At 43.4% G+C, this 23,796-nt stretch overlaps 1 protein-coding gene across 1 annotated transcript in view; it reads right to left on the reverse strand.

Moving 5' to 3' along the window:
* Nucleotides 1-23,796, reverse strand: part of NISCH (nischarin) — a 670,823-nt gene that overhangs the window by 451,804 nt on the left and 195,223 nt on the right. Inside the window, 3 exon segments of the mRNA XM_053721022.1 lie at nucleotides 5,249-5,266; nucleotides 13,162-13,212; nucleotides 14,624-14,639. Coding sequence (XP_053576997.1) covers nucleotides 5,249-5,266; nucleotides 13,162-13,212; nucleotides 14,624-14,639 — 85 coding nt within the window.

Consider the following 23,796-nt stretch of genomic DNA (forward strand, 5'->3'; position numbering starts at 1 on the left):
GAGCTCTCTAGAGACGATCTGGATCATGGAGGATGAAGTAGACAGATTGTGACTGAATTTGTACTGCGCAAAAAAGCGCTAAAATAGGCCCCTCCCACTCATATTACAACAGTGGGGAAGCTCAGAAAACTGTTTCTATGCAGAAAACAAAGATGGCCATGTGGTAAAAATCATGCCCCAATAAGTTTTATCACCAAGTACCTCACAAAAAACGATTAACATGCCAGTAAACGTTTTAAACATACATTTGAAAAGTTATGAATTGTTATTAATAAGCCTGCTACCAGTCGCTTTTACTGCAGTTAAGGCTCATACATTATTTCAGTATTAACAGTATTTTCAGAGTCAATTCCATTCCTTAGAAAAATACATTCAGTGTACACACGCTCATCAGCCTAATACCAGTCGCTATCACTGCATTTAAGGCTGAACTTACTTTACATTGGTATCAGCAGTATTTTCTCAGTCAATTCCATTCCAATTACTGCACATACCTCATTTGCAGGGGGGCCCTGCATGCTATTCCCCTTCTCTGAAGTTACCTCACTCCTCAGATGAGAACAGCCAGTAGATCTTAGTTACGTCTGCTAAGATCATAGAAAACGCAGGCAGATTCTTCTTCTAATGCTGCCTGAGAATAAACAGCACACTCCGGTGCCACTTAAAATAACAAACTTTTGATTGTAGAAATAAACTAAGTTAAAAAACACCACAGACCTCTCACAGCGACCTATCTTTAGTTAGGCTGCAAGAGAATGACTGAATATGACATGTGAGGGGAGGAGCTATGTAGCAGCTTTGCTTGGGTGATCCTCTTGCAGCTTCCTGTTAGGAAGAGATATATTCCATAAGTAATGGATGACCCGTGGACTGACTACACTTAACAAGAGAAAAAAGTTTTTGTTCATTAAACTTAATTTGATGATGATGCAGTCTGTTGTGTGATTATTTAATTAGGTGCTGTTAGCAAATGTTTTTGTTCATTAACCCTTTAGTGACAGGGTGAAAGTGCCTACATCGGAACACCTGTTCTGATGTAGACAAATTGAAACTACGCGATCGTGCATACGATTGCGAGATTTCAATTATTGGATCGCATCTGGGGGGCGTCCCTACAACCCTAGGAACGCCCTCTAGACCGCGATCAAGTCCTAGAAGCACAGAAGGCTTCAGGACAGCCGTTTGTTATGACGTTCTATTCCGTCATAACGGCTTTAAAGCCCAGTGTAATTATGACGGAATAGAACGGCATAACGGCGTTAAAAGGTTAAACTTAGTTTGATTATGATACAAGCTATATAATTAGGTTTATAATGCTGTTTAGCATTTAAAGTCTTCATTTCAAAGCTTTAAAAATAATGTATTAGGTGTTACTTATGTCAATTTTGGGAGGGGCCTGGAACCTAACTCCCTCACTTCCCATTGACTTACATTATAAACTGGGTTTCAATTTACAACTGTTTCAATTTACAACCATTCCTCCTGGAACCTAACCCCGAGTAAACTGAGGGCTACCTGTATTGTTTTGCTTATTTTTTAATAACATTGTGCTGATTTTCAGCCTTCTAAACAAGCACAAAAGTTTTAGATGTATACAGATTCCTGCAGCTTCTGAATAATCTGTATAACAATCTTCTGTATAATCTGTTTTTTCATATGCAGGGGGGGGTCTGCTGTTCCTGTTTCCCCAGCCCCTTTCACTGGGTGCCCCAGCCTAACCTCATAAACAGTGCTAAACTGGGAACTTCTAAGTACGTTTTGAAAAGGTTTTATACTGGATTTTTAAATCAGTATTTGTGCACATTCATCTTTATAGTAATGTATATTACATGCAGTTATATGAAATTGGTGTACACTTTCATGACTCAGATAAAGCATGTAATTTTAAAGGGACACTGAACCCAAAAATTTTTCTTTTGTGATTCAGATAGAGCATGCAATTTTAAGCAACTTTCTAATTTACACCTATTATCAATTATTCTTCGTTCTCTTGTTTTCTTTATTTGAAAAAGAAGGCATCCAAGCTATTTTTTTGGTTCAGCACCATGGAAAGCACTTGTTTATTGGTGGGTGAATTTATCCACCAATCAGCAAGAACAACCCAGTTTGTTCACCAAAAATGGGCCGGCATCTAAACTTACATTTATGCATTTCAAATAAAGATACCAAGAGAATGAAGACAATTTGATAATAGGAGTCAATTAGAAAGTTGCTTAAAATTGCATGCTCTATCTGAATCACAAAAGAAAAAAATTGGGTTCAGTGTCCCTTTAAACAATTGTCCAATTTAAATTTATCATCAAATTTGCTTTGTTCTCTTGGTATTTTGTGTTGAAATCTAGGTAGGCTCATAAATAATTTCTAAACCCTTGAAGGTCGCCTCTCATCTCAGTGCATTTTGAATTGTTTTCACAACTATACAGCACTATTTCATGTGGGCTATATAGATAACATTGTGCTCATTTCCGTGGAGTTTGCAAGTCTGTCAAAAGAACTGAAATAAAGGGTCAGTCTGCAGAGGCTTAGATACAAGGTAATCACAGAGGTAAACAGTGAATAAAGAGATATTTACTTTTATTATTAAATGTACTTTGTTCTCTTGGTATCCTTTGTTAAAAAGCATACCTAGTTAGGCTCCGGAGCAGCAATGCGCTACTGGGATCTAACTGGCCATTATTACTCTTTCATTGGCTCACCCAAAGTTTTCTGCTATGTTATACGCAAGCAATAGTGCAATAATAAAATGCTAACACGTCACAGATTTTCTTTATTTGCACTTTTAAAGGGACATTAAACCCAAAAAATTTCTTTCATGATTCGGATGGAGAATACAATTTTAAACAACTTTCCAATTTACTTCTATTATCTAATTTGCTTCACTCTCCTGATATCCTTTGCTGAAAAGCATATCTAGATAGGATCAGTAGCTGCTTATTGGTGGCTGCACATAGATGCCTCGTATGATTGGCTCACCCATGTGCATTGCTATTTCTTCAACAAAGGATATCTAAACAATGAAGCAAATTAGACAATAGAAGTAACTTGGAATGTTTTTTAAAATTGTATTCTCTATCTGCATCTTGAAATAATTTTTTGGGGTTTAATGTCCCTTTAACACAAGCCTAGAAAGAGTAAAAAACTAAATTTATGCTTACCTGATAAAAGTATTTATTTCCGGGCATGGAGAGTCCACAATTCCCTTCCAATTACTAGTGGGATATTCAACTCCTGGCAAGCAGGAGGCAAAGAGCACCCTAGCAGAGCTGTTAAGTGTCACTTCCCTTACCCATAATCCCCAGTCATTCGGCCGAAGGAAAATGGAAAAAGAAGATAACACAAGGGTATAGAGGTGCCTGAGGTTTATACCAAAATTCTGACGTCTTAAATGTAAACAAGGGCGGGTCGTGGACTCTCCATGCCCGGAAAGAAATTTATCAGGTAAGCATAAATTTTGTTTTCTTTCCTATGGCATGGAGAGTTCACGATTTTATTCCAATTACTAGTGGGAACCAATACCCAAGCTAGAGGACACGGAATGAAAGGGAGGTAGAACAATACAGGCGGACCTAAACAGAAGGCACCACCGCTTGAAGAATGAGGCAAAAGAATCAAATTTGTAGAATTTGGAAAAAGTATGCAATGACGACCAAGTGGCCACCTTGCAGATTTGCTCCACAGATGCTTTATTTTTGAAAGCCCAAGAAAAAGAGACAGCCCTAGTGGAATGAGCCGTAATTCTCACAGGAGGCTGTTGTCCAGCTGTCTCATATGCTAATCGGATAACACTTCTCAACCAGAGAGAAAGAGCAGTAGAAGTGGTCTTCTGACCCTTATGCTTACCAGCAAAAAAACCAACAGGGCAGTAGACTGACGAAAATCTTTAGTTGCTTGTAGATAAAATTTTAGAGCACGCACAACATCCAGGTTGTGTAACAGATGTTCCTTCTGAGAAGAAGGATTCGGACAAAAAGGAAAGAACAACAATTTCTTGATTGATGTTGCGATCCGATACCACTTTGGGAAGAAATCCCAATTTAGTAAGAAGGACCGTCTTATCCGCATGAAAAAACAGAATTTATGTTTACCTGATAAATTACTTTCTCCAACGGTGTGTCCGGTCCACGGCGTCATCCTTACTTGTGGGATATTCTCCTCCCCAACAGGAAATGGCAAAGAGCCCAGCAAAGCTGGTCACATGATCCCTCCTAGGCTCCGCCTTCCCCAGTCATTCGACCGACGTAAAGGAGGAATATTTGCATAGGAGAAATCATATGATACCGTGGTGACTGTAGTTAAAGAAAATAAATTATCAGACCTGATTAAAAAACCAGGGCGGGCCGTGGACCGGACACACCGTTGGAGAAAGTAATTTATCAGGTAAACATAAATTCTGTTTTCTCCAACATAGGTGTGTCCGGTCCACGGCGTCATCCTTACTTGTGGGAGCCAATACCAAAGCTTTAGGACACGGATGAAGGGAGGGAGCAAATCAGGTCACCTAGATGGAAGGCACCACGGCTTGCAAAACCTTTCTCCCAAAAATAGCATCAGAAGAAGCAAAAGTATCAAATTTGTAAAATTTAGTAAAAGTGTGCAGTGAAGACCAAGTCGCTGCCTTACATATCTGATCAACAGAAGCCTCGTTCTTGAAGGCCCATGTGGAAGCCACAGCCCTAGTGGAATGAGCTGTGATTCTTTCAGGAGGCTGCCGTCCGGCAGTCTCGTAAGCCAATCTGATGATGCTTTTAAGCCAAAAGGAGAGAGAGGTAGAAGTTGCTTTTTGACCTCTCCTTTTACCAGAATAAACAACAAACAAGGAAGATGTTTGTCTAAAATCCTTTGTAGCATCTAGATAGAATTTTAAAGCACGAACTACATCCAAATTGTGCAACAAACGTTCCTTCTTTGAAACTGGATTCGGACACAAAGAAGGCACGACTATCTCCTGGTTAATGTTTTTGTTAGAAACAACTTTCGGAAGAAAACCAGGTTTAGTACGCACCTTATCTGCATGGAACACCAGATAAGGAGGAGAACACTGCAGAGCAGATAATTCTGAAACTCTTCTAGCAGAAGAAATTGCAACCAAAAACAAAACTTTCCAAGATAATAACTTAATATCAACGGAATGTAAGGGTTCAAACGGAACCCCCTGAAGAACTGAAAGAACTAAATTGAGACTCCAAGGAGGAGTCAAAGGTTTGTAAACAGGCTTGATTCTAACCAGAGCCTGAACAAAGGCTTGAACATCTGGCACAGCTGCCAGCTTTTTGTGAAGTAACACAGATAAAGCAGAAATCTGTCCCTTCAAAGAACTTGTAGATAATCCTTTCTCCAAACCTTCTTGAAGAAAGGATAGAATCTTAGGAATTTTTATCTTGTCCCAAGGGAATCCTTTAGATTCACACCAACAGATATATTTTTTCCATATTTTGTGGTAGATTTTTCTAGTTACAGGCTTTCTGGCCTGAACAAGAGTATCAATGACAGAATCCGAGAACCCTCGCTTTGATAAGATCAAGCGTTCAATCTCCAGGCAGTCAGTTGGAGTGAGACCAGATTCGGATGTTCGAACGGATCTTGAACAAGAAGGTCCCGTCTCAAAGGTAGCTTCCATGGTGGAGCCGATGACATATACACCAGGTCTGCATACCAAGTCCTGCGTGGCCACGCAGGAGCTATCAAGATCACCGATGCCCTCTCCTGATTGATCCTGGCTACCAGCCTGGGGATGAGAGGAAACGGCGGGAATACATAAGCTAGTTTGAAGGTCCAAGGTGCTACTAGTGCATCTACTAGAGTCGCCTTGGGATCCCTGGATCTGGACCCGTAGCAAGGAACCTTGAAGTTCTGACGAGAGGCCATCAGATCCATGTCTGGAATGCCCCACAACTGAGTAATTTGGGCAAAGATTTCCGGATGGAGTTCCCACTCCCCCGGATGAAATGTCGAGTGAGTCTCCGCCCATTGAATGATTTTGGTCACTTCTTCCATCGCCAGGGAACTCCTTGTTCCCCCCTGATGGTTGATGTACGCAACAGTCGTCATGTTGTCTGATTGAAACCGTATGAATTTGGCCTTTGCTAGCTGAGGCCAAGCCTTGAGAGCATTGAATATCGCTCTCAGTTCCAGAATATTTATCGGGAGAAGAGATTCTTCCCGAGACCAAAGACCCTGAGCTTTCAGGGGTCCCCAGACCGCGCCCCAGCCCACCAGACTGGCGTCGGTCGTGACAATGACCCACTCTGGTCTGCGGAAGCTCATCCCCTGTGACAGGTTGTCCAGGGACTACCACCAACGGAGTGAATCTCTGGTCCTCTGATCTACTTGTATCGTCGGAGACAAGTCTGTATAATCCCCATTCCACTGACTGAGCATGCACAGTTGTAATGGTCTTAGATGAATTTGCGCAAAAGGAACTATGTCCATTGCCGCTACCATCAAACCTATTACTTCCATGCACTGCGCTATGGAAGGAAGAGGAACAGAATGAAGTACTTGACAAGAGTTTAGAAGTTTTGATTTTCTGGCCTCTGTCAGAAAAATCCTCATTTCTAAGGAGTCTATTATTGTTCCCAAGAAGGGAACCCTTGTTGACGGAGATAGAGAACTTTTTTCTACGTTCACTTTCCACCCATGAGATCTGAGAAAGGCCAGGACAATGTCCGTGTGAGCCTTTGCTTGTGGAAGGGACGACGCGTGAATCAGAATGTCGTCCAAGTAAGGTACTACTGCAATGCCCCTTGGTCTTAGCACCGCTAGAAGGGACCCTAGTACCTTTGTGAAAATTCTTGGAGCAGTGGCTAATCCGAACGGAAGTGCCACAAACTGGTAATGCTTGTCCAGAAATGCGAACCTTAGGAACCGATGATGTTCCTTGTGGATAGGAATATGTAGATACGCATCCTTTAAATCCACCGTGGTCATGAATTGACCTTCCTGGATGGAAGGAAGAATTGTTCGAATGGTTTCCATTTTGAACGATGGAACCTTGAGAAACTTGTTTAGGATCTTGAGATCTAAGACTGGTCTGAATGTTCCCTCTTTTTTGGGAACCACGAACAGATTGGAGTAGAACCCCATCCCTTGTTCTCCTAATGGAACAGGATGAATCACTCCCATTTTTAACAGGTCTTCTACACAATGTAAGAATGCCTGTTTTTTTATGTGGTCTGAAGACAATTGAGACCTGTGGAACCTCCCCCTTGGGGGAAGCCCCTTGAATTCCAGAAGATAACCTTGGGAGACTATTTCTAGCGCCCAAGGATCCAGAACATCTCTTGCCCAAGCCTGAGCGAAGAGAGAGAGTCTGCCCCCCACCAGATCCGGTCCCGGATCGGGGGCCAACATCTCATGCTGTCTTGGTAGCAGTGGCAGGTTTCTTGGCCTGCTTTCCTTTGTTCCAGCCTTGCATTGGCCTCCAGGCTGGCTTGGCTTGAGAAGTATTACCCTCTTGCTTAGAGGACGTAGCACTTGGGGCTGGTCCGTTTCTGCGAAAGGGACGAAAATTAGGTTTATTTTTGGCCTTGAAAGACCTATCCTGAGGAAGGGCGTGGCCCTTGCCCCCAGTGATATCAGAAATAATCTCTTTCAAGTCAGGGCCAAACAGCGTTTTCCCCTTGAAAGGAATGTTAAGCAATTTGTTCTTGGAAGACGCATCCGCTGACCAAGATTTTAGCCAAAGCGCTCTGCGCGCCACAATAGCAAACCCAGAATTTTTCGCCGCTAATCTAGCCAATTGCAAAGTGGCGTCTAGGGTGAAAGAGTTAGCCAATTTGAGAGCATGAATTCTGTCCAAAATCTCCTCATAAGAAGAATCTTTATTGAGCGCCTTTTCTAGTTCATCGAACCAGAAACACGCTGCTGTAGTGACAGGAACAATGCATGAAATTGGTTGTAGAAGGTAACCTTGCTGAACAAACATCTTTTTAAGCAAACCCTCTAATTTTTTATCCATAGGATCTTTGAAAGCACAACTATCTTCTATAGGTATAGTGGTGCGTTTGTTTAGAGTAGAAACCGCCCTCTCGACCTTGGGGACTGTTTGCCATAAGTCCTTTCTGGGGTCGACCATAGGAAACAATTTCTTAAATATAGGGGGAGGGACGAAAGGTATGCCGGGCCTTTCCCATTCTTTATTTACAATGTCCGCCACCCGCTTGGGTATAGGAAAAGCTTCGGGGGGCCCCGGGACCTCTAGGAACTTGTCCATTTTACATAATTTCTCTGGAATGACCAAATTCTCACAATCATCCAGAGTAGATAACACCTCCTTAAGCAGGGCGCGGAGATGTTCCAATTTAAATTTAAATGTAATCACATCAGGTTCAGCTTGTTGAGAAATTTTCCCTGAATCTGAAATTTCTCCCTCAGACAAAACCTCCCTGGCCCCCTCAGACTGGTGTAGGGGCACTTCAGAACCAATATCATCAGCGTCCTCATGCTCTTCAGTATTTTCTAAAACAGAGCAGTCGCGCTTTCGCTGATAAGTGGGCATTTTGGCTAAAACGTTTTTGATAGAATTATCCATTACAGCCGTTAATTGTTGCATAGTAAGGAGTATTGGCGCACTAGATGTACTAGGGGCCTCCTGTGTGGGCAAGACTGGTGTAGACGAAGGAGGGGATGATGCAGTACCATGCTTACTCCCCTCACTTGAGGAATCATCTTGGGCATCATTTTCTCTAAATTTTGTGTCACATAAATCACATCTATTTAAATGAGAAGGAACCTTGGCTTCCCCACATACAGAACACAGTCTATCTGGTAGTTCAGACATGTTAAACAGGCATAAACTTGATAACAAAGTACAAAAAACTTTTAAAATAAAACCGTTACTGTCACTTTAAATTTTAAACTGAACACACTTTATTACTGCAAATGTGAAAAAGTATGAAGGAATTGTTCAAAATTCACCAAAATTTCACCACAGTGTCTTAAAGCCTTAAAAGTATTGCACACCAAATTTGAAAGCTTTAACTCTTAAAATAACGGAACCGGAGCCGTTTTTATATTTAACCCCTTTACAGTCCCTGGTATCTGCTTTGCTGAGACCCAACCAAGCCCAAAGGGGAATACGATACCAAATGACGCCTTCAGAAAGTCTTTTCTGTGTATCAGAGCTCCTCACACATGCATCTGCATGTCATGCTTCCCAAAAACAAGTGCGCAATAGAGGCGCGAAAATGAGGCTCTGCCTATGATTAGGGAAAGCCCCTAGAGGATAAGGTGTCCAATACAGTGCCTGCCGGTTATTTTACATAATTCCCAAGAATAAAATAATTCCTCAAAGCTATGAAGTATTAAAATATGCTTATATATCAATCGTTTTAGCCCAGAAAATGTCTACAGTCTTAAAAGCCCTTGTGAAGCCCTTTTTTTTTCTTATGTAATAAAAATGGCTTACCGGATCCCATAGGGAAAATGACAGCTTCCAGCATTACATCGTCTTGTTAGAAATGTGTCATACCTCAAGCAGCAAAAGTCTGCTCACTGTTTCCCCCAACTGAAGTTAATTCCTCTCAACAGTCCTGTGTGGAAACAGCCATCGATTTTAGTAACGGTTGCTAAAATCATTTTCCTCTTACAAACAGAAATCTTCATCACCTTTCTGTTTCAGAGTAAATAGTACATACCAGCACTATTTTAAAATAACAAACTCTTGATTGAATAATAAAAACTACAGTTAAACACCAAAAAACTCTAAGCCATCTCCGTGGAGATGTTGCCTGTACAACGGCAAAGAGAATGACTGGGGAAGGCGGAGTCTAGGAGGGATCATGTGACCAGCTTTGCTGGGCTCTTTGCCATTTCCTGTTGGGGAGGAGAATATCCCACAAGTAAGGATGACGCCGTGGACCGGACACACCTATGTTGGAGAAATAAGGTAAGGGGAATCACACTGTAGAGCCAAAAGTTGCGAGTAGACAAAATAGCAATTAGAAACACGATAACTTAATACCAACAGAATGCATAGGCTCAAACGGAGCCTGTAGCAAAACTTTAAAAACAAGGTTAAGGCTCCAGAGAGGAGCAACAGGTTTAAACACAGGACTGATTCTGAGCAAGGCCTGAACAAAAACATAATTTATGCTTACCTGATAAATTCCTTTCTTCTGTAGTGTGATCAGTCCACGGGTCATCATTACTTCTGGGATATTACTCCTCCCCAACAGGAAGTGCAAGAGGATTCACCCAGCAGAGCTGCATATAGCTCCTCCCCTCTACGTCACTCCCAGTCATTCGACCAAGGACCAACGAGAAAGGAAAAGCCAAGGGTGAAGTGGTGACTGGAGTATAAATTAAAAAATATTTACCTGCCTTAAAAACCGGGCGGGCCGTGGACTGATCACACTACAGAAGAAAGGAATTTATCAGGTAAGCATAAATTATGTTTTCTTCTGTTAAGTGTGATCAGTCCACGGGTCATCATTACTTCTGGGATACCAATACCAAAGCAAAAGTACACGGATGACGGGAGGGATAGGCAGGCTCTTTATACAGAAGGAACCACTGCCTGAAGAACCTTTCTCCCAAAAATAGCCTCAGATGAAGCAAAAGTGTCAAATTTGTAAAATTTGGAAAAAGTATGAAGCGAAGACCAAGTTGCAGCCTTGCAAATCTGTTCAACAGAGGCCTCATTCTTGAAGGCCCAAGTGGAAGCCACAGCTCTAGTAGAATGAGCTGTAATTCTTTCAGGAGGCTGCTGTCCAGCAGTCTCATAAGCTAAACGAATTATGCTACGAAGCCAAAAAGAAAGAGAGGTAGCGGAAGCTTTTTGACCTCTCCTCTGCCCAGAGTAAATGACAAACAGAGAAGACGTTTGTCGAAATTCCTTAGTTGCCTGTAAGTAAAATTTTAGAGCACGGACTACATCCAGGTTGTGCAGTAGACGTTCCTTCTTTGAAGAAGGATTTGGGCATAAAGAAGGAACAACAATCTCTTGATTGATATTCCTGTTAGTAACTACCTTAGGTAAGAACCCAGGTTTAGTACGCAGGACTACCTTATCCGAATGAAAAATCAAATAAGGAGAATCACAATGTAAGGCTGATAATTCAGAGACTCTTCGAGCCGAGGAAATAGCCATTAAAAATAGAACTTTCCAAGATAACAACTTTATATCAATGGAATGAAGGGGTTCAAACGGAACGCCCTGTAAAACATTTAAACTCCATGGTGGAGCAACAGTTTTAAACACAGGCTTAATTCTGGCCAAAGCCTGACAAAAAGCCTGGACGTCAGGAACTTCTGACAGACGTTTGTGTAACAGAATGGACAGAGCTGAGATCTGTCCCTTTAATGAACTAGCAGATAAACCCTTTTCTAAACCTTCTTGTAGAAAAGACAATATCCTAGGAATCCTAACCTTACTCCAAGAGTAACCTTTGGATTCACACCAATATAGGTATTTACGCCATATCTTATGGTAAATCTTTCTGGTAACAGGTTTCCTAGCCTGTATTAAGGTATCAATAACTGACTCAGAAAATCCACGTCTTGATAAAATCAAGCGTTCAATTTCCAAGCAGTCAGCTTCAGAGAAGTTAGATTTTGATGTTTGAAGGGACCCTGTATCAGAAGGTCCTGTTTCAGAGGTAGAGACCAAGGTGGACAGGATGACATGTCCACCAGGTCTGCATACCAAGTCCTGCGTGGCCACGCCGGTGCTATTAGAATCACTGATGCTCTCTCTTGTTTGATTCTGGCAATCAATCGAGGAAGCAACGGGAAGGGTGGAAACACGTAAGCCATCCTGAAGTCCCAAGGTGCTGTCAGAGCATCTATCAGGACTGCTCCTGGATCCCTGGATCTGGACCCGTAACGAGGAAGCTTGGCGTTCTGTCGAGACGCCATGAGATCTATCTCTGGTTTGCCCCAACTTCGAAGTATTTGGGCAAAGACCTCCGGATGAAGTTCCCACTCCCCCGGATGAAAAGTCTGACGACTTAAGAAATCCGCCTCCCAGTTCTCCACTCCCGGGATGTGGATTGCTGACAGGTGGCAAGAGTGAGACTCTGCCCAGCGAATTATCTTTGATACTTCCATCATAGCTAGGGAGCTTCTTGTCCCTCCCTGATGGTTGATGTAAGCTACAGTCGTGATGTTGTCCGACTGAAACCTGATGAACCCCCGAGTTGTCAACTGGGGCCAAGCCAGGAGGGCATTGAGAACTGCTCTCAATTCCAGAATGTTTATTGGCAGGAGACTCTCCTCCTGACTCCATTGTCCCTGAGCCTTCAGAGAATTCCAGACGGCACCCCAACCTAGAAGGCTGGCGTCTGTTGTTACAATTGTCCAGTCTGGTCTGCTGAATGGCATCCCCCTGGACAGATGTGGCCGAGAAAGCCACCATAGAAGAGAATTTCTGGTCTCTTGATCCAGATTCAGAGAAGGGGATAAGTCTGAGTAATCCCCATTCCACTGACTTAGCATGCACAGTTGCAGTGGTCTGAGGTGTAAGCGTGCAAAGGGTACTATGTCCATTGCCGCTACCATTAAGCCGATTACCTCCATGCATTGAGCCACTGACGGGTGTTGAATGGAATGAAGGGTGCGGCAAGCACTTTGAAGTCTTGTTAGCCTGTCCTCTGTCAGGTAAATCTTCATTTCTACAGAATCTATAAGAGTCCCCAGGAAGGGAACTCTTGTGAGTGGAACGAGTGAACTTTTCTTTTCGTTCACCTTCCATCCATGTGACCTTAGAAATGCCAGCACTAACTCTGTATGAGACTTGGCAGTTTGAAAGCTTGAAGCTTGTATCAGAATGTCGTCTAGGTATGGAGCTACCGAGATTCCCCGCGGTCTTAGTACCGCCAGAAGAGCACCCAGAACCTTTGTGAAGATTCTTGGAGCTGTAGCCAATCCGAATGGAAGAGCCACAAACTGGTAATGCCTGTCTAGGAAGGCAAACCTTAGGTACCGATAATGATCTTTGTGAATCGGTATGTGAAGGTAAGCATCTTTTAAATCTACAGTGGTCATGTATTGACCCTCTTGGATCATAGGTAAAATTGTCCGAATAGTCTCCATCTTGAACGATGGAACTCTTAGGAATTTGTTTAGGATCTTTAAGTCCAGGATTGGTCTGAAAGTTCCCTCTTTTTTGGGAACCACAAACAGATTTGAGTAAAACCCCTGTCCCTGTTCCGATCGTGGAACTGGATGGATTACTCCCATTAACAAGAGCTCTTGTACGCAGCATAGAAACGCCTCTTTCTTTGTCTGGATTGTTGACAATCTTGACAGATGAAATCTCTCTCTTGGAGGAGAGTATTTGAAGTCCAGAAGGTATCCCTGAGATATTATCTCTAGCGCCCAGGGATCCTGAACATCTCTTGCCCAAGCCTGGGCAAAGAGAGAAAGTCTGCCCCCCACTAGATCCGATCCCGGATCGGGGGCCCTCAATTCATGCTGTTTTAGGGGCAGCAGCAGGTTTCCTAGTCTGCTTGCCCTTGTTCCAGGACTGGTTAGGTTTCCAGCCTTGTCTGTAGCGAGCAACAGCTCCTTCCTGTTTTGGTGCAGAGGAAGTTGATGCTGCTCCTGCTTTGAAATTACGAAAGGAACGAAAATTAGACTGTCTAGTCTTGGCTTTGGCTTTGTCCTGAGGCAGGGCATGGCCTTTACCTCCTGTAATGTCAGCGATAATCTCTTTCAACCCGGGCCCGAATAAGGTCTGCCCTTTGAAAGGTATATTAAGCAATTTAGACTTAGAAGTAACATCAGCTGACCAGGATTTTAGCCACAGCGCCCTGCGTGCCTGAATGGCGAATCCTGAATTCTTCGCCGTAAGTTTAGTAAGATGTACTACGGCCTCCGAAATGAATGAATTAGCTAGTTTAAGGACTCTAAGCCTGTCCGTAATGTCGTCCAGAGTAGCTGAACCAATGTTCTCTTCCAGAGACTCAATCCAGAATGCCGCTGCAGCCGTGATCGGCGCAATGCATGCAAGGGGTTGCAATATAAAACCTTGTTGAACAAACATTTTCTTAAGGTAACCCTCTAACTTTTTATCCATTGGATCTGAAAAAGCACAGCTATCCTCCACCGGGATAGTGGTACGCTTAGCTAAGGTAGAAACTGCTCCCTCCACCTTAGGGACCGTTTGCCATAAGTCCCTTGTGGTGGCGTCTATTGGAAACATTTTTCTAAATATCGGAGGTGGTGAGAACGGCACACCGGGTCTATCCCACTCCTTAGTAACAATTTCAGTAAGTCTCTTAGGTATAGGAAAAACCTCAGTACTCGTCGGTACCGCAAAATATTTATCCAACCTACACATTTTCTCTGGTATTGCAACTGTGTTACAATCATTCAGAGCCGCTAACACCTCCCCTAGTAATACACGGAGGTTTTCCAGTTTAAATTTAAAATTTGAAATATCTGAATCCAGTCTGTTTGGATCAGAACCGTCACCCACAGAATGAAGTTCTCCGTCCTCATGTTCTGCCACCTGTGACGCAGTGTCTGACATGGCCCTAATATTATCAGCGCACTCTGTTCTCACCCCAGAGTGATCACGCTTATCTCTTAGTTCTGGTAATTTAGCCAAAACCTCAGTCATAACAGTAGCCATATCCTGTAATGTGATTTGTAATGGCCGCCCAGATGTACTCGGCGCTACAATATCACGCACCTCCCTCTGAGCGGGAGATGTAGGTACTGACACGTGAGGCGAGTTAGTCGGCATAACTCTCCCCTCGTTGTTTGGTGAAATTTGTTCAATTTGTACAGATTGACTTTTATTTAAAGTAGCATCAATACAGTTAGTACATAAATTTCTATTGGGCTCCACTTTGGCATTGCAACAAATGACACAGGTATCATCCTCTGAATCAGACATGTTTAACACACTAGCAAATAAACTTGCAACTTGGAAATACAATTCAATTAGAATAATATTAAAATGTACTGTGCCTTTAAGAAGCACAGAAGATCTATGACAGTTGAAAATTAATAAATTGAAACAGTTATAGCCTCAATCCTTGTAAACAACACAACTTTAGCAAAGGTTTAATCCCATTAGCAAAGATAACAAATTCTGAAAGCAGGAAACAAATTACAGAATAAACGTTTTTTATCTCAGTCAAACTATAATTCTCACAGCTCTGCTGAGAGAAATTACCTCCCTCAAAATAAGTTTTGAAGACCCCTGAGCTCTGTAGAGATGAACCGGATCATGCAGGGAATACAATGAGTTGCGGACTGAAATATTTGATGCATAGAAAAAGCGCCAAAAAACGGCCCCTCCCCCTCACACACAGCAGTGAGGGAGAACAGAAACTGTCAGAAAAACAGATTAAGCAACTGCCAAGTGGAAAAATAGTGCCCAAACATTTATTCACACAGTACCTCAGCAAATGAAAACGATTTTACATTCCAGCAAAAACGTTAAACATAATCTCTAGTTATTAAACAGCTTTATGTATTTCTTACAGTGTAATTCTAGTGAAGTACCATTCCCCAGAATACTGAAGTGTAAAGTATACATACATGACATTATATCGGTATGGCAGGATTTTCTCATCAATTCCATTGTCAGAAAATAAAAACTGCTACATACCTCTATGCAGATTCATCTGCCCGCTGTCCCCTGATCTGAAGTTTACCTCACTCCTCAGATGGCCGAGAACAGCAATATGATCTTAACTACTCCGGCTAAAATCATAGCAAAACTCTGGTAGATTCTTCTTCAAACTCTGCCAGAGAGGTAATAACACACTCCGGTGCTATTTTAAAATAACAAACTTTTGATTGAAGATATAAAACTAAGTATAATCACCATAGTCCTCTCACACATCCTATCTAGTCGTTGGGTGCAAGAGAATGACTGGGAGTGACGTAGAGGGGAGGAGCTATATGCAGGTCTGCTGGGTGAATCCTCTTGCACTTCCTGTTGGGGAGGAGTAATATCCCAGAAGTAATGATGACCCGTGGACTGATCACACTTAACAGAAGAAAGATTGAACATCTGGCAGATCTGCCAGACGTTTGTGCAAAAGGAAAGACAGTGCAGAAATCTGACCATTCAGAGTACTGACTGACAAACCTTTCTCTAGGCCCTCCTGAAGAAAAGACAGAATGCGAGGAACCCTCACCCGACTCCAAGAGAAATTCTTCGATTCGCACCAATACAGGTATTTACGCCATACCTTATGGTAAATCTTAAGGGAGACAGGCTTACGAGCCTGAAGCTTAGTATCAATTACTTTCTCCGAAAAACCATGCCTAGCCAAGACTAGGCGTTCAATCTTCAAGCAGTCAGCTTCAGAGAATATAGATTTGGGTGGAGGAAGGGACCCTGAAGTAGAAGGTCCTTCCTCAGAGGCAACCTCCAAGGGGGAAGAGATGACATCTTCACCAGATCCGCGAACCCGATCCTGCAAGGCCAGACAGGAGCTATTAGAATCACAGACGCCCTCTCCTGCTTTATACGAGCAATGACTCGAGGAAGGAGAGCAAACAGGGGGAACATGTACGCCAGACTGAAGTTCCAAGGCACCGCCAGAGCGTCTATCAGAGCAGCTTGTGGATTTTTTGATCTTGAACCGTACTTTGGAAGCTTGGCGTTTAGATGTGACACCATCAGATCCAACTCTGAAACCCCCCACCTGAGAGTTATTATTGTGAAAACCTCTGGGTGGAGAGCCCACACCACGGGATGAAAGGTCTGCCTGCTCAGAAAATCCGCTTCCCAGTTGTCCACCCCTGGGAAGTGGATGGTAGAGAGGAGGCAGTCGTGAGACCTTCATTGCTAAGGAACTACGAGTTCCTCCCTGGTGATTAATGTATGCCACGGAGGTGATATTGTCCGCTTGAAATCTGATAAACCGGACTATAGCTAGTTGAGGCCAGGCTATTAAGACATTGTAAATTGCTCTCAACGCTAGGATGTTTATGCGAAGAGAAGACTCCTCTCGAGTCCAAAGACCCTGAGTCTTTAGAGAACCCCAAACGGCTCCACCAGTGGTCACAATTACCCAGGATGGTCTCAGGAAGCATGTACCCTGAGACAGATGGTCCTGCAAAATCCACCAAGATAGAGTCTCTTTATAGGGGATCCAGAGCTATCCTCTGCGATAGGTCCAAGTGGATTCCGTTCCATTGTCTGAGCATGCATAACTAGTGGTCTCAGATGGAACCGAGCAAATCGAATGATGTCCATGGAAGCAACCATCAGAGCAATTACTTCCATACACTGAGCCACAAATGGACAGGTAGAGGACTGAAGTGAATACAAGAAGCCAGACTTTTGGATTTTCTGACCTTCGTCAGAACAATCTTCATGGACAGAGAATCTTTAATCGTTCCTGAAAAACACACCCTGGCGTCTAGCACTAGTGAACTCTTCTCTAGATTCAATTTCCACCTGTGGGAATGAAGAAACAGAATTTATGTTTACCTGATAAATTACTTTCTCCAACGGTGTGTCCGGTCCACGGCGTCATCCTTACTTGTGGGATATTCTCTTCCCCAACAGGAAATGGCAAAGAGCCCAGCAAAGCTGGTCACATGATCCCTCCTAGGCTCCGCCTACCCCAGTCATTCGACCGACGTTAAGGAGGAATATTTGCATAGGAGAAACCATATGGTACCGTGGTGACTGTAGTTAAAGAAAATAAATTATCAGACCTGATTAAAAAAACCAGGGCGGGCCGTGGACCGGACACACCGTTGGAGAAAGTAATTTATCAGGTAAACATAAATTCTGTTTTCTCCAACATAGGTGTGTCCGGTCCACGGCGTCATCCTTACTTGTGGGAACCAATACCAAAGCTTTAGGACACGGATGAAGGGAGGGAGCAAATCAGGTCACCAAAATGGAAGGCACCATGGCTTGCAAAACCTTTCTCCCAAAAAGTATCAAACTTGTAAAATTTGGTAAAAGTGTGCAGTGAAGACCAAGTCGCTGCCCTACATATCTGATCAACAGAAGCCTCGTTCTTGAAGGCCCATGTGGAAGCCACAGCCCTAGTGGAATGAGCTGTGATTCTTTCGGGAGGCTGCCGTCCGGCAGTCTCGTAAGCCAATCTGATGATGCTTTTAATCCAAAAAGAGAGAGAGGTAGAAGTTGCTTTTTGACCTCTCCTTTTACCGGAATAAACAACAAACAAGGAAGATGTTTGTCTAAAATCCTTTGTAGCATCTAAATAGAATTTTAGAGCGCGAACAACATCCAAATTGTGCAACAAACGTTCCTTCTTTGAAACTGGTTTCGGACACAGAGAAGGTACGATAATCTCCTGGTTAATGTTTTTGTTAGAAACAACTTTTGGAAGAAAACCAGGTTTAGTACGTAAAACCACCTTATCTGCGTGGAACACCAGATAAGGAGGAGAACACTGCAGAGCAGATAATTCTGAAACTCTTCTAGCAGAAGAAATTGCAACTAAAAACAAAACTTTCCAAGATAATAACTTAATATCAACGGAATGTAAGGGTTCAAACGGAACCCCCTGAAGAACTGAAAGAACTAAATTGAGACTCCAAGGAGGAGTCAAAGGTTTGTAAACAGGCTTAATTCTAACCAGAGCCTGAACAAAGGCTTGAACATCTGGCACAGCAGCCAGCTTTTTGTGAAGTAACACCGACAAGGCAGAAATCTGTCCCTTCAGGGAACTTGCAGATAATCCTTTTTCCAATCCTTCTTGAAGGAAGGATAGAATCCTAGGAATCTTAACCTTGTCCCAAGGGAATCCTTTAGATTCACACCAACAGATATATATTTTCCAAATTTTGTGGTAAATCTTTCTAGTTACAGGCTTTCTGGCCTGAACAAGAGTATCGATAACAGAATCTGAGAACCCTCGCTTCGATAAAATCAAGCGTTCAATCTCCAAGCAGTCAGCTGGAGTGAAACCAGATTCGGATGTTCGAACGGACCCTGAACAAGAAGGTCTCGTCTCAAAGGTAGCTTCCAAGGTGGAGCCGATGACATATTCACCAGATCTGCATACCAAGTCCTGCGTGGCCACGCAGGAGCTATCAAGATCACCGACGCCCTCTCCTGATTGATCCTGGCTACCAGCCTGGGGATGAGAGGAAACGGCGGGAACACATAAGCTAGTTTGAAGGTCCAAGGTGCTACTAGTGCATCCACTAGAGCCGCCTTGGGATCCCTGGATCTGGACCCGTAGCAAGGAACTTTGAAGTTCTGACGAGAGGCCATCAGATCCATGTCTGGAATGCCCCACAGCTGAGTGACTTGGGCAAAGATTTCCGGATGGAGTTCCCACTCCCCCGGATGCAATGTCTGACGACTCAGAAAATCCGCTTCCCAATTTTCCACTCCTGGGATGTGGATAGCAGACAGGTGGCAGGAGTGAGACTCCGCCCATAGAATGATTTTGGTCACTTCTTCCATCGCTAGGGAACTCCTTGTTCCCCCCTGATGGTTGATGTACGCAACAGTTGTCATGTTGTCTGATTGAAACCGTATGAACTTGGCCCTCGCTAGCTGAGGCCAAGCCTTGAGAGCATTGAATATCGCTCTCAGTTCCAGAATATTTATCGGTAGAAGAGATTCTTCCCGAGACCAAAGACCCTGAGCTTTCAGGGATCCCCAGACCGCGCCCCAGCCCATCAGACTGGCGTCGGTCGTGACAATGACCCACTCTGGTCTGCGGAATGTCATCCCTTGTGACAGGTTGTCCAGGGACAGCCACCAACGGAGTGAGTCTCTGGTCCTCTGATTTACTTGTATCTTCGGAGACAAGTCTGTATAGTCCCCATTCCACTGACTGAGCATGCACAGTTGTAATGGTCTTAGATGAATGCGCGCAAAAGGAACTATGTCCATTGCCGCTACCATCAACCCGATCACTTCCATGCACTGAGCTATGGAAGGAAGAGGAACGGAATGAAGTATCCGACAAGAGTCTAGAAGTTTTGTTTTTCTGGCCTCTGTCAGAAAAATCCTCATTTCTAAGGAGTCTATTATTGTTCCCAAGAAGGGAACCCTTGTTGACGGGGATAGAGAACTCTTTTCCACGTTCACTTTCCATCCGTGAGATCTGAGAAAGGCCAGGACAATGTCCGTGTGAGCCTTTGCTTGAGGAAGGGACGACGCTTGAATCAGAATGTCGTCCAAGTAAGGTACTACAGCAATGCCCCTTGGTCTTAGCACAGCTAGAAGGGACCCTAGTACCTTTGTGAAAATCCTTGGAGCAGTGGCTAATCCGAAAGGAAGCGCCACGAACTGGTAATGTTTGTCCAGGAATGCGAACCTTAGGAACCGATGATGTTCCTTGTGGATAGGAATATGTAGATACGCATCCTTTAAATCCACCGTGGTCATGAATTGACCTTCCTGGATGGAAGGAAGAATAGTTCGAATGGTTTCCATCTTGAACGATGGAACCTTGAGAAACTTGTTTAAGATCTTGAGATCTAAGATTGGTCTGAACGTTCCCTCTTTTTTGGGAACTATGAACAGATTGGAGTAGAACCCCATCCCTTGTTCTCTTAATGGAACAGGATGAATCACTCCCATTTTTGACAGGTCTTCTACACAATGTAAGAATGCCTGTCTTTTTATGTGGTCTGAAGACAACTGAGACCTGTGGAACCTCCCCCTTGGGGGAAGTCCCTTGAATTCCAGAAGATAACCTTGGGAGACTATTTCTAGCGCCCAAGGATCCAGAACATCTCTTGCCCAAGTCTGAGCGAAGAGAGAGAGTCTGCCCCCCACCAGATCCGGTCCCGGATCGGGGGCCAACATTTCATGCTGTCTTGGTAGCAGTGGCAGGTTTCTTGGCCTGCTTTCCCTTGTTCCAGCCTTGCATTGGTCTCCAAGCTGGCTTGGCTTGAGAAGTATTACCCTCTTGCTTAGAGGACGTAGCACCTTGGGCTGGTCCGTTTCTACGAAAGGGACGAAAATCAGGTTTATTTTTTGCCTTGAAAGGCCGATCCTGAGGAAGGGCGTGGCCCTTACCCCCAGTGATATCAGAGATAATCTCTTTCAAGTCAGGGCCAAACAGCGTTTTCCCCTTGAAAGGAATGTTAAGTAGCTTGTTCTTGGAAGACGCATCAGCCGACCAAGATTTCAACCAAAGCGCTCTGCGCGCCACAATAGCAAACCCAGAATTCTTAGCCGCTAACCTAGCCAATTGCAAAGTGGCATCTAGGGTGAAAGAATTAGCCAATTTGAGAGCATTGATTCTGTCCATAATCTCCTCAAAAGGAGGAGAATCACTATCGACCGCCTTTATCAGCTCATCGAACCAGAAACATGCGGCTGTAGCGACAGGGACAATGCATGAAATTGGTTGTAGAAGGTAACCTTGCTGAACAAACATCTTTTTAAGCAAACCTTCTAATTTTTTATCCATAGGATCTTTGAAAGCACAACTATCCTCTATGGGTATAGTGGTGCGTTTGTTTAAAGTGGAAACCGCTCCCTCGACCTTGGGGACTGTCTGCCATAAGTCCTTTCTGGGGTCGACCATAGGAAACAATTTTTTAAATATGGGGGGAGGGACGAAAGGAATACCGGGCCTTTCCCATTCTTTATTAACAATGTCCGCCACCCGCTTGGGTATAGGAAAAGCTTCTGGGAGCCCCGGCACCTCTAGGAACTTGTCCATTTTACATAGTTTCTCTGGGATGACCAACTTGTCACAATCATCCAGAGTGGATAATACCTCCTTAAGCAGAATGCGGAGATGTTCCAACTTAAATTTAAATGCAATCACATCAGGTTCAGCCTGTTGAGAAATGTTCCCTGAATCAGTAATTTCTCCCTCAGACAAAACCTCCCTGGCCCCATCAGACTGGGTTAGGGGCCCTTCAGAAATATTATTATCAGCGTCGTCATGCTCTTCAGTATCTAAAACAGAGCAGCCGCGCTTACGCTGATAAGTGTTCATTTTGGCTAAAATGTTTTTGACAGAATTATCCATTACAGCCGTTAATTGTTGCATAGTAAGGAGTATTGGCGCGCTAGATGTACTAGGGGCCTCCTGAGTGGGCAAGACTCGTGTAGACGAAGGAGGGAATGATGCAGTACCATGCTTACTCCCCTCACTTGAGGAATCATCTTGGGCATCATTGTCATTATCACATAAATCACATTTATTTAAATGAATAGGAATTCTGGCTTCCCCACATTCAGAACACAGTCTATCTGGTAGTTCAGACATGTTAAACAGGCATAAACTTGATAACAAAGTACAAAAAACGTTTTAAAATAAAACCGTTACTGTCACTTTAAATTTTAAACTGAACACACTTTATTACTGCAATTGCGAAAAAACATGAAGGAATTGTTCAAAATTCACCAAATTTTCACCACAGTGTCTTAAAGCCTTAAAAGTATTGCACACCAAATTTGGAAGCTTTAACCCTTAAAATAACGGAACCGGAGCCGTTTTGAACTTTAACCCCTTTACAGTCCCTGGTATCTGCTTTGCTGAGACCCAACCAAGCCCAAAGGGGAATACGATACCAAATGACGCTTTCAGAAAGTCTTTTCTAAGTATCAGAGCTCCTCTCACATGCGACTGCATGCCATGCCTCTCAAAAACAAGTGCGCAACACCGGCGCGAAAATGAGGTTCTGCTTATGCTTTGGGAAAGCCCCTAAAGAATAAGGTGTCTAAAACAGTGCCTGCCGATATTATTATATCAAAATACCCAGATAAAATGATTCCTCAAGGCTAAATATGTGTTAATAATGAATCGATTTAGCCCAGAAAAAGTCTACAGTCTTAATAAGCCCTTGTGAAGCCCTTATTTACGATCGTAATAAACATGGCTTACCGGATCCCATAGGGAAAATGACAGCTTCCAGCATTACATCGTCTTGTTAGAATGTGTCATACCTCAAGCAGCAAGAGACTGCTCACTGTTCCCCCAACTGAAGTTAATTGCTCTCAACAGTCCTGTGTGGAACAGCCATGGATTTTAGTGACGGTTGCTAAAATCATTTTCCTCATACAAACAGAAATCTTCATCTCTTTTCTGTTTCTGAGTAAATAGTACATACCAGCACTATTTCAAAATAACAAACTCTTGATTGAATAATAAAAACTACAGTTAAACACTAAAAAACTCTAAGCCATCTCCGTGGAGATGTTGCCTGTACAACGGCAAAGAGAATGACTGGGGTAGGCGGAGCCTAGGAGGGATCATGTGACCAGCTTTGCTGGGCTCTTTGCCATTTCCTGTTGGGGAAGAGAATATCCCACAAGTAAGGATGACGCCGTGGACCGGACACACCTATGTTGGAGAAATAAACAACAACATCTCTGTATGTGATTTTGCTAACAGAAAAGATGGTGCTTGAACCAAGATGTCATCCAGATAAGGCTATTCTTTGTGATCTGACCATCGCCAAAAGGTCCCGTAGGACCTTTGTAAAAATTTGAGGAGCTGTGGCAAGGCCAAAGGGAAGAGCAACAAACTGGAAATATTTGTCCAGAAAGGCAAACTGTAGGAATTGGTGATGTTCCCTGTGAATGGGAAAATGTCAATACGCGTCCTTCTGGTCTATGATCGTTATGAACTGACCTTCCTGAACCAATAGAAGAATGGAACAAATAGTTTCCATCTTAAAGGACGGAACCCTGAGGAATTTGTTGAGACACTTTAGGTCTAAGATGGGACGGAAAGTTCCCTCCTTTTAGGGAACCACAAAAAGATTTGAATAGAATCCTTGACCCTGTTCCGCTACAGGAACGGGAACAATCACCCCCAGGGAAGATATGTCCTTTACGCAGTTTAAGAAGGCCTCTCTCTTTACCTGGTTTGCAGATAACCTTGACAGGATAAATCTGCCCCTGTTCCCTTTGATCTATTC

Source organism: Bombina bombina, chromosome 7 (assembly GCF_027579735.1).
Source record: "Bombina bombina isolate aBomBom1 chromosome 7, aBomBom1.pri, whole genome shotgun sequence".
In the NCBI taxonomy this organism is placed as follows: domain Eukaryota; kingdom Metazoa; phylum Chordata; class Amphibia; order Anura; family Bombinatoridae; genus Bombina; species Bombina bombina.